General features: G+C 58.0%; 1 protein-coding gene across 1 annotated transcript in view; it reads right to left on the bottom strand.

The window, feature by feature from the left end:
• PDE2A (phosphodiesterase 2A) overlaps positions 1 to 10,739 on the bottom strand; it is a 45,984-nt gene extending 35,245 nt beyond the window's left edge. Inside the window, exon 1 of the mRNA XM_034072781.1 lies at positions 10,672 to 10,739. Within this exon, the coding sequence (XP_033928672.1) occupies positions 10,672 to 10,739 (68 nt within the window). The remainder of the gene's footprint in view (positions 1 to 10,671) is intronic.
• Positions 10,740 to 12,167: the final 1,428 nt, after the last annotated feature.

Here is a 12,167-nt window from a genome sequence, read left to right as displayed (position 1 = left end):
AGTGCAGGGATGAGATGGAGCCACAGGGAGATGCTGATGGACCACAGGAGAACCTGGAGCAATGGGAGCATCAAACTCAGGGTGTTTGGGATATCCATGGGACCCCTGCACATGCTCCTCCATCCTCCAGCACCGGGAGGCAGTCAGACTCCCACACTGGCACCTGCATCCCTGGATTTCACCTTCCCCAGCTTCAAGGCATGATGCAAACCTGCTTACTCCAATCCCAAAGGATTCCTCCAGGTGCATCCAAGCAATGGATCATGGCACTGGAACAAGGTGCCCCATGGTTAAGCATCACTGTGGGATCCATGGGAAGGACAGGATGGCAACAGCTCCTGGTTCATTCCGGCCCTGCACAGTGATGCAGGGAGCTGCAGAATGTGGGAAGTGACACCAGCTCCATGGTGCTACAAGGATGGGACACAGTGATACCAGCTCCATAGTGCCACAGGGATGTAACACAGTGACACCAGCTCCATGGTGCCACAAGGATGGGACACAGTGATACCAGCTCCATGGTGCCACAGGGATGGGACACAGTGACACAGCAATGGGACATGGTGTCATGGGGATGGGACACGATGACACAGGGAAGGGACACAGTGTTATGGGGATAGGACACGGTGTTTTGGAGATGGGACACAGTGACACAAGGATAGGACACAGTGACACAGGGATAGGATGGGGTGACACAGGGATGGGACAGGGTGACACAGGGATGGGACACGGTGTTATGAGGATGGGACATGGTGACACAGGGATAGGACATAGTGACACAAGGATAGGACGGGGTGACACAGGGATAGGACACAGTGTCACAGGGATGGGACAGGGTGACACAGGGATAGGAGAGGGTGACACAGGATGGGACTGGGTGACACAGGATGGGACTGGGTGACACAGGGATAGGAGAGGGTGACACAGGGATAGGATGGGGTGACACAGGGATGGGATACAGTGACACAGAGATGGCACATGGTGACACAGGGATGGGTCACGGTGCCACAGGGATAGGACAGGGTGACACAAGAATGGCACATGGTGTCACAGGGATGGCACACACTGACACAGGGATGGCACACGGTGGCACAGGGATGGGTCACGGTGGCACAGGGATGGGTCACGGTGCCACTGCAGCTGTATATGTTGAGCCAACACTTGGAGCCCCAAGTGCCTCTGTTAAGGAAGGGCTGAGCCCTGTTTGCATTCCCGGGTGGTGCCCGCACCGTGAGCACCAGGTCCTGCACTGCCAGGCGGGAGGAGCCGCTGCCCTGGGATACCAGGAGCCGCAGGAATGCAGCCCGGCTGGTCCGAGGGGCTGGGAAACCTGGGAGCGCTGCGGGGATGCAACTCCCCGTTCCCATCACACTGTATCCTGCATCCTGCAAATCCCTATTGCACAGCATCCCTGCATCCTGCAAATCCCATCCCTGTTACACTGCATCCCTGCATCCTGCAAATCCCTATTGCACAGCATCCCTGTACCCTGCAAATCCCTATTGCACAGCATCCCTGCATCCTGCAATTCCCTATTGCACAGCATCCCTGCATCCTGCAAATCCCTATTGCACAGCATCCCTGCATCCTGCAATTCCCTATTGCACAGCATCCCTGCATCCTGCAAATCCTCATCCCTGTTACACTGCATCCTGCATCCTGCAAATCCCTATTGCACAGCATCCCTGCATCCTGCAAATCCCTATTGCACAGCATCCCTGCATCCTGCAAATCCTCATCCCTACTGCACAGCATCCTGCAAATCCCTATTGCACTGCATCCATGCATCCTGCAAATCTCTATTGCACAGCATCTCTGCATCCTGCAAATCCCATCCCTGTTACACTGCATCCCTGCATCCTGCAAATCCCTATTGCACTGCATCCCTGCATCCTGCAAATCCTCATGCCTACTGCACAGCATCTCTGAATCCTGCAAATCCCTATTGCACATCATCCCTGTACCCTGTAAATCCCCATCCCTGTTGCACTGCATCCCTGCATTCTGCAAATCCCATCCCTGTTACACTGTATCCCTGCATCCTGCAAATCCCTATTGCACAGCATCTCTGCATCCTGCAAATCCCCATTCCCATTGCACTGCATCCCTGCATCCTACAAATTCCATTCTGCTTGCACTGAATCCCTGAATCCTAGAAATCCCCATCTGCATTGCACAGCATCCCTGAATCCTTCAAATCCCCATTCCCATTGCACAGCAACCATGCATCCTGCAGACCCCATCCCACTTGCACTGCATCCCTGCATCCCACAAATCCCCATCCCCATTGCACAGCATCCCTGCAACCTACAAATCCTCATTCCCATCGCACTGCACCCCAAGACACTATGACCCAGCCCAGTGAAGTGGGAGGGTATCCCTGATCCCCATCCAGGTGTTCCAAGAGGGAACACTGGGAATTCCGGGTGACAGGAGCTTTGCATGGCAGCCCCAGAGCAGGGAGGAACACGGAATGACACCACCTTCGGGACCTCCACCCGAGGGAGCTGTGCTCCAGCACCAATCCAGGCAGGAGCCAACACGCGGTTACCCTGGATCCCTCTGGAATTGTCCTTGGATAGAGGCAGCATCACAGACGCTGCCAACTCATGGTGCAGTTGGGAAGTTCAGCTGATAACCAGTTCAGTGAAGCAGCCGGAGGTGGGATTAGCTGCATCCCGTTATCTTCCCAGTGTTGTTTCCTGGTTTTCCCCCTTTTCCAGCTTTTTATTCCCTTCCATGACCCCCTTCCCCATCCCAACGCACAACCAGCCCCGCAGTCCAACCCCGCATTCAGCATCTGCGGTCCCTTCCACCCACTGCCATCAGCACTATCCTATGGGAACAGAGCAGGACCACTGGCTCTGCTGTCACTGCTCCCTGGGAACAGCAGCATCCCTGGAGCAGGGATCCAAGAGCCTGGAATTCCCTATTGCCTATGGGCACTATCCTATGGGAACAGAGCAGGACCACAGCAGCCCAGCTCTGCTGTCACTGCCCCATCCCTCTCTGGGAGCAGCAGCATCCCTGGAGCAGGGATCCAACAGCCTGGAATTCCCTATTGCCTATGGGCACTATCCTATGGGAACAGAGCAGGACCACAGCAGCCCAGCTCTGCTGTCACTGCCCCATCCCTCCCTGGGAGCAGGGATCCAACCGCCTGGAACTCTCACCGAATCCTGCTGGGATTCCCCTGTTAGCAGGGGTGAGCCTGGGAACCTGGAATATCAGAGGAGGGATGGGAATGGGCACGGCCACGAGGTGCTGGTGCCTTGAGGGTCCTTAGGGTGCATCCAGGAGCTTAAGAGACCCCCATCTCTCACACAATGGGGTGTGATGGGCACAGCAGGGACAAAGAAGCCCCCTCCTTTGGTGGCAGCCATCCCCAGCCCCACCGTGTCCTTTGCAGCAGGGACACAGGTCCTGACACTGATGGGAATGCCGGGAATGCCGGCAGGGAGCTGTAACATGGGCATGGAGATGCCCCATCCTTCAGGGACATTCCCAGGTCCTACCATTGCTGCTTGCCCCAGCAATGAGCTTCAATCCACTTCAGCAGCATGGCCAGATCCTGCTGGGAATGTGACCAGCACCGGAGCGGGTCAGGCTATTAATGCTGGATTGATTGCACTTCCTATGAATGAATGGCTTTCCCATAGGATGAATGATGGCTCCAGCTCCCCAGCCACACCATTCCCAGCCACATACCCCCCATAAAGTGTCCCCAGCCCCATCTCTTTACTGGGGTCCCCATCGCAGGGTCTGCAATGCTCCAGAGCCAGGATGTGACCGAGCATCCCAAGGGAGGATGGAGCCGGGAGGGATGCAGCCGGCTCCTGTTGGCATCACTGTGCAGAGCAGGCACATTGGGGGTGCAGGAGGAGATGGGGTCTATCCGGAACGCGCTCCTGCTTCCATGCACGAGCGATGCCCAAGCGCCTGATGCTGCAATCCCAGCCCACGGACCTGCTGTCCTATCTCCCTGCCAGCAATGGGGACGGGGGGTCCCCAACAGCACCGCGGCTACTGCCAAACCCACCTCCATAGAGCACCCACACCGCCGGGAGCAGCTCCCACGCTATTCCAATGGGAAGAGACACAATCCCCCCCCCTTTCCATCCCTGCGTTCCCATGCAGTGAGCTCTGGATCCTGCATCATGGCTGGAGCTTGGGAAGCACAAGGATGTGCCCCAGCATCGGGTGCAAGGTTTGGGAGGGGGATGTGTGAGGCTGTTGGCACTGGTGTCCTCTCCATCCAGCCCATGGCATGGAGCACATCCTGCTCTGCTGGGGAGCAGCATTCCCAGAGGGATCGCATCCATCTGGTGAGGGCAGGATGGGAAGCAGGTGCCTGGCAGGCGGCCACAGATATTTCCAGGAATGTCATATGCTTGGGAACAGCCACCCCCAAAATCAGATCCTCTCCATCCCTTCCTAAGCCCTTTGGGTGCAGCAATCCCAGCTCCAACATGAGCATCACCCACAGCACCCTCCGGAGCAGGGGCATGCATGAGGGAAAGCAGCACCCAGAGAACACCTCAGTGCCCTCATCCTCCTTTTGGGGACACTTGACCTTCATCAGCTGTGTTGGGGCTCTCTTTTCAGCCAAGTGCCCATCACCCTGGTGTCTGACACTGAGCTGGCCCCACAGCCAGCACATCCCATGCGATAAGAGCTGCTTTCTCCCATGTTCCATGTGTGTCTATGCTGAGGCTCTGGGGATGCACCCACAAGATTGTGCTGACTCAGCATCACTCCTGCTCCCAGTGAGGCTGGGATGAGTGGGAGCTGAAGCCATTGGAGGTGGCAGACCTTAGACCCAAGGCCGATCTTAGCCCCAGCACTAGCTCTGATACCAACCCTAAAAATACCCATAGACATAACCTAAACCAAGCTCTAAATGAAATGCAGTCTGAACCTTAGATACAGTTCTGAGCCTAGTGCTAAAGATAACAATAAGGTTAGGCCAAGCCCTAACCATAACCCTAACCCTAACTTTAGCCCAAGCTCAAGCCCTGAACCTAACCTGAACCCTAGCCCAGACCTGAACCCTAACCATAGACCTAGTCTGAGACCTAAACTTAGTGTGAACTTTAACCCTAAACCCAGCTCTAACCCTAACCCTAAGCACAGCCTTAGCCATAGCTCTAATCCTAGACCTAAACTACCCTTAAACTTAGGCCAGACCCTAAGCATAACCCTAATTTTACCCCTAGCCTTAATACAAAACCTAACCATAGCCATAGCCCTAACTCATATACTCATCTAGACCTTATACCTAATATCAGCATTAGACCTATCCCTAGCCTTCATTCTGACAACAGAGATCGAACCCTATCCATAATCCTGACCTTCCAAAGTGCAAACATTAGGCAAAAACGTAACCATAAGATTAGGTCAAGCTCTAGACCTAAACCTAACATTAGTCAAGCCCTAAAACTACACATAGCACTACAAATAACCATACTCATAGCCGTACAACTACACCTAGCATAAATCTTAGACCAAACCCTAAAACAAACTACAACCTTACCCCACGTTTTACTCTAAACATCAACTTAAAATTACCTAAAGAAATGCTAAACCTAACCTTAGACTTAGCGCTAACTATACCATAAACTTAGCCCTAACACTAACCCTAATCCCTAACCCTAAACCCTAACCTTAGCCCTAACCCTACCCCTAGCCTTGACCCTGACCCTAACCTTAGCCCTAGTCCCAGCCTCACAGCAGCTTCAGGCCAAGCCCATCACTCTGCACCTGAGCCCCCATCCCCACGCCCCATTCTCCCACCTGCTGAGCCCTCCATGTGCTGCAGCAGGACCAGGAGGGTCCCCCCCATCCCACAGCTCCCAGCACAGCCACGCTCAGCACCAAAGAGCCTGGAGGCTCAGGTCCCGGCTCCCAGGCGGTGACAAGAAGCTCAGGGAGATGAAGGCTCCTGGCACCAGCCCCTCTTCCTGCATGAAGGATGCTGCCATCCTGGTTGTGTGAGCATGGGAAAAACACAGGGAAAAGCCTCATTCCTTTGGGAAAAGCACAGCAGCACCCATGGCTGGTGTCCTGGCTGGGCTCCAGCCAAGGGACAGCTCAAGGATGCATCCCGGCTGTGGGACAGGGACATGGGGTTATCCCTTTGCAGGGAATAAACCCCAGTGTGTGAACTGCTGTAGAGCCACACGGACATCCCAGTTCCACTCCATGGGGAGAAGAGGCTCTGGATAGGGATGGTGCTTCACCTCCCAGAGAGGACCATCAGCATCTTCACCCTGTACCAAGCAGCTATGGAACCTCAGGGACACAGATAGTCCCTTTCCAACCTTTCCAACCCATCAGCATCTTCACCCTGTACCAAGCAGCTATGGAACCTCAGGGATACTGATGGTCCCTTTCCAACCTTCCCAACCCATCAGCATCTTCACCCTGTACCAAGCAGCTATGGAACCTCAGGGACATGGATGGTCCCTTTCCAACCCATCAGCATCTTCACCCTGTACCAAGCAGCTATGGAACCTCAGGGACACGGATGATCCCATCCAACCTTCCCAACCCACCTGCCTCCAGGCAAGGGGAGTGCAGCCAACACAGCTCAAGGACTGAAGGAAGGGGGGTGGATAAAAGCCCTCCATCAGTCTTCTCCTTTCAAATGCTCATTATAAATAGCTGCTCGGTGTGTTCTGAGTCACCCAGCTGAAACGTGCGAGCTAATAACCAACTGGGAAGTGATTCCAAGCCAGGGAATGGGAGGATTCTGGCAAAGTCATCACTCCTGTGCCAGCGCTGCACCGGCAGCTGCTGATTGTGTTTGCCTTCCTTAGGTACCACAAACCTCCACTGCATCTGGGGAGCAGAGGGCTTTGGGGATGCTGGGACACGTGGTGAGTCCATCCGCATCAGGACGAGCCCTGAACTCCCTTTATTTCCAGCCATAAGAACCAGGGTTTAATATCACCCATGGGAAATGTGCCCATCTAAAACCATCTTTCTTCTTCTCTTTGATTTCTGATAGGAAGGACAAAAGGACAGAGACCAGAAGGTCTGAACCCACCCAGAACACTCCCTGCATGCTCTCAAGCCATCCTTATCCACCTCTCCCTCCCCACATCGGCTTTGGATTTGGGGATGGGAGCGGGACCAAGGGCTGCTAATGATGCCCAGCAACCAGCCCCTGGGCCATTCCAGAGCCATATCCCACAGGCTGCTGTGCTAACCCATCCCTTGAGGGTGGTACCTGGTGACAAGGTTTGGGGCTGCTTTCCTGCTGCCGCAGCATTGTGGCCCACTATGGACTGGGAATAGCTTCCTGAGACCCCCAGTCCCCACTCCAACCCTTGGGGTCACCCCCCACCCCTGACACTGGGATGGGGGGAGCTGCCAGGGTACCACTGCCTGCCCTCCATCACCTAACCCCCCCTTTGCTGGATGTGATGGAGCCGCAGGCGCAGCCACAGCATCTCCCACACTCCGCATCCCCCTCGCTCCCCCCTCCATTCAGACCCATCCATTAAGGACAGCTCAGCCCTTTGAAGGAGAGAGCTGGACAAGCAGAAGGTCCCAAGGCCCTGCCTGCACTCCTGGCTGCAGCCCAGCGCCAGCCACGTGGGAGCTGGGAAAGAGACAAAGCACAAGCAGGGAGCGAGGTCGGAGGAGAGCGGAATCCTGCATCCCGCATGGAGGAGCGGATGGAGCGCTGCCTGCTCCGGATGGGTGCTCATCCTCATGGCTCTGAAAGCACTCACTGCTCTGAAGATAGGGGGATGGAGGGGGAGCTCCTGGATGGGTCCTCCTCACCCGAGGGGGACATGCAGGGTGCCAGGAGCTCCCTCTCCATCCTCTCTGAGCTCCAGTGCAAAAGTGCCCCCCACACCTCCCAGTCCATGGACCAGTGCAGGATGGGCCTGCACTTGGCTTTGTTGATGCTTGTAGACCTCCAAAAGGTGCCTGGACTGCTCCATCACTTGGATGCTCTCTGCATCCCAGCCAGTGCTATGGGTACCAGAGCAAGCCATGGAACCATGGAATTGTTTGTGTTGGGTAGGACTTTTTAAGGTCCAGGACCACAGAGGAAGCAGCAACCAAGTGGGTACATCAGGGAGGTAAAATGGGGATGGTGCATTAGACATGGCCCCTGTGTGAGCCTTGATGGGGACACACTGTCCAGGTCCTGATATCAACCTGGGGACACACTGCCTGCATCCTGTATTAGCCTGGGGACACACCATCTGGATCGTGGCACTGGCCTGGAATAACTGGCACTCAGACTGGCACATGTCCTTTACAGAGAGGATACAGATGCCTCTTTATCCCATCGCAGGACACTGCTCCCTTCCTGCTCCTGGACACTCACCCGGGCAGGATGGAGCCCTCGGCCCAGCTGTGGCCAAGCCACGGTCCCTCCTCCATCACATGCCTGGCACCGATGCCGTCACCAAACCAGCGCCGAGCCCGGCGGCACTTGCCCAGTTCACACATCCCCACATCTGCTCCCACCAGCAGGAAGAGCCGGATGAGGCCACATCCCAAAGGAAGCCTTGACCCGTGCCCAGGCCCTTCCCTGCAGGGATGCTCAGAGCATCCTCTCCTCCATGCACAGAGCTCAGCTGCGGCTCCCCAGCCCCTGGCTGCTGTCAGATGCTGTGAGCGCAGCAGCTCCAGGCACCCCAGCATCCCACCCGCCTGTAACCGGGTCAGGAGCCGCTGCCGGGGGGGACAGGAGGAAGAACCGGGTTTAAACATGACCTGGATAACGCAGGATGGCGCTGGAGCGGCTGCCAGCGACGCTGCCCTGCGAGGGATCGGAGCTCATCCACCGTGCACGTGGGTAGACCTGGCCTACTGCTGCATCCCGGCCCCACGCAGCATTCCCAGCCTGCTGCGAGGGTGGGATCTGCTGGCAGCACGCAGGCAGAGCCAGCAGGAAACAACACAGGGATGGAGGGGAGGCAGGGAGCAGGCATCACCCCGGCCTCACGGGGACACCCATGTGCTGAAGGGGCAGGCACCAAGGGCATCACTGGAAAGCGCTTAGGAAGCTTTTCCACCCCTGTATATCCCCCAGGATGTGCAGGAACAGGGATAAACATCTAGGAAAGACATGGCGTTGTATGCTGGGTAAAGGGGAAAGCATCTCATCTCCCCATCCCTGCCCTGGGCGGCTCGAGAGGTGCAGCAATCCAGCTACACTCAAGTAGCATCCACCATTCTTAAAGCCATCAAACAGGAGCTGCAAGCCAGCAGCGGCATTCCAGCCGGAGGGAACATGGGGATGGCAATGGCATTTCAAGACCTTTGTGTGCTGTGCTTAAAGGAAAGGACACGGGCACATGTGGTGGCAGCAGCATGAAAGGATCTCTGCAGGGAACAAAGCGCACACAGCACCAGGGAGAGCCAGGGGGAAGGATGCTGCCCGCAGAGACTGGATCCAGCACCAACACTGGGGGGGATCAGCAGCTCCTGGTGGCCTCTGGAAGGTGGATCTGAGCCCTACACCACCATAGGAGATGCTGGAGGCTATTCTAGAGCCAGGCAAACTTGGCATCCAAAGGTCACCTCGTGAAGGTGCGAAAAGCTGGGGATGCCAGAGGGAATTATGTGGGGATGGGGCAGGAGTGGGCGGCAGCTTCCCTTGTGCCCTGATGTCCCTGGAATGGCATCAAGCACCCGCTCCAGGACCCTGAGGATGCTCCCAGGCACATCCCCATGAGGGATGCAGCCCTGGGAGCGGTGGTCCCGGCTGCTGAGCCAGTGCTCGAGCATGTGGAGCTGAGATGCGCCTGTCAGACAAAGGAATCCAAGCACCCAGCAGCTTCCCTCCTCATCCCCTTACACCCTCATCCCATTCCCACCGGATCAGCCCATCCCTTTGGCAATGTGCAGCCTGATCCCAGCAACCGCCGGGGTGGGAAACAAGGGATAGGGAGCACCTGATATCTCTGGATAGCCGGGAAGCAGAGCACCCACGTACTGCAAACCGCCTGCGCACAGCAGTGGAGCCTCGTGAGTGCTCCATACACACAGACACAGAGCCGGGGATCGCGGCCATCCCGAGCCACGGCGATAGGAACCGAGGCACCGCATGCTTCCCATTAGCCAGCTCTGCCCCTCTCCCCACGTGGGCTCTCCGGAGCATCACCCTGCACGGCTGGAAGCGAGCACTGTCATCCCTCAGCAAGGTCACCCGCTGCGAGCCCCTCATTCCTGCGCTGTGGAATGCGATCCCTCCGATCCCCCCGTCCCACCCCACTGCATGGGAGCAGCCTCACCGGGCCCCCCAGACCTGTTGCATGGGGTGGGTGTGCAGACGGGCGGCTCCTCCTGCCATGCGTGGAGCCACCAAAGCCACGATGCCGAGGCCTGACCAGCGTTTCACTAAGTCACCCACATCCCCCCCAGCCCACTGCCATGCCAGGAGCCTTCTGCTCCCACGGGAAACCACCACGGGGTTACGGGGAGCACATAAGGGAGGGTCAATAGGGAAAAGGGGAGATGCTGCTGAGAGCATCACCCATCAGCGCTGGGCTCACACAGGGAGGACCTGAGGGGGGGTCTCAGCCTGGGATCCCCCTATACAGATGGGACCTTTCCCCATCTCCACAATGTCTCCCCCCGGGAGCATCGCTCCCTCCCGGCGTGGTCCCCCCCAGTGCCCGGTGCCGACGGGAGGGGACTCACAGGTCAGACGCAGCCGCCTGGTACGGCTGGCTCCGGCAGAGGATGGAGTGTCCGCAGCCCTGCCCCATGGCTCCGCATGCTTCGGCGGGGGCTCGGCGAGGGGCTGCGGGCAACGCGGAGCCGCCGCTGCGCCCGGTTCTTGGTGCTGGCTGCGAGAGGAGCCCGATGCTGTCAAGCGAGCCCGATGCAGAGCGCCGAGGCGTGCGGGAGGGGAGGGCGGAGAGGCGCGGGGGGAGGCCGGGGGAAGGAACGCCGCTGATTGACGGCGCCGCTGCGGCTCCGCGGGGGCCGGAGCCGCTCCCACGGAGGGGCCGAAGGGGTCCGCACCTGCCGCCCGCTGCCGGCCGCCTCGGGCCGCGCCCGGCCTCGCCCGCGGCTCCGCCCCGCTCTGGGGGGCCGCCGCCTTTGTCTGGTGAGGAGCGCGCTGGCCCTGCCCGCTCCGCGCTCCCCGCGGCGGCAGCGGGTCCTGATGGGCACCGCAAGAGCCCGGCTGCTGCCCCGGGGGACAGCGGGCAGCACAGGGTGATGCTGGGCAGGACAGGGCGATGTTGGGCAGTACAGAGCGATGCTGGGCAGTACAGGGCGATGCTGGGCAGTGCAGGGTGATGCTGGGCAGTACAGGGTGATGCTGGGCAGTACAGAGCGATGCTGGGCAGGACAGAGCAATGCTGGGCAGTACAGGGCGATGCTGGGCAGTACAGAGTGATGCTGGGCAGTACAGAGCGATGCTGGGCAGTACAGAGCGATGTTGGGCAGGACAGAGCGATGCTGGGCAGGACAGAGTGATGCTGGGCAGGACAGAGTGATGCTGGGCAGTACAGAGCGATGCTGGGCAGGACAGGGCGATGCTGGGCAGTACAGGGTGATGCTGGGCAGTGCAGAGTGATGCTGGGCAGGACAGGGCGATGCTGGGCAGTACAGGGTGATGTTGGGCAGTACAGGGTGATGTTGGGCAGTACAGAGTGGTGCTGGGCAGCACAGGGTGATGCTGGGCAGTACAGAGTGATGCTGGGCAGTACAGAGTGATGCTGGGCAGTACAGAGCGATGCTGGGCAGTACAGAGTGATGCTGGGCAGTACAGGGTGATGTTGGGCAGTACAGGGTGATGCTGGGCAGGACAGGGTGATGCTGGGCAGTACAGAGTGATGCTGGGCAGGACAGAGCGATGCTGGGCAGTACAGGGCGATGCTGGGCAGTACAGAGTGATGCTGGGCAGTACAGGGTGATGTTGGGCAGTACAGGGCGATGCTGGGCAGTACAGAGTGATGCTGGGCAGGACAGAGCGATGCTGGGCAGTACAGGGCGATGCTGGGCAGTACAGAGTGATGCTGGGCAGTACAGGGTGATGTTGGGCAGTACAGGGCGATGCTGGGCAGTACAGAGTGATGCTGGGCAGCACAGGGTGATGCTGGGCAGTACAGGGTGATGCTGGGCAGTACAGAGTGATGCTGGGCAGTACAGAGTGATGCTGGGCAGCACAGGGTGATGTTGGGCAG

Source organism: Melopsittacus undulatus, chromosome 2 (genome assembly GCF_012275295.1).
Source record: "Melopsittacus undulatus isolate bMelUnd1 chromosome 2, bMelUnd1.mat.Z, whole genome shotgun sequence".
Taxonomy (NCBI): domain Eukaryota; kingdom Metazoa; phylum Chordata; class Aves; order Psittaciformes; family Psittaculidae; genus Melopsittacus; species Melopsittacus undulatus.
Note: the sequence above shows the minus strand (reverse complement) of the source record. Positions and strands in the feature narration are given on the sequence as shown.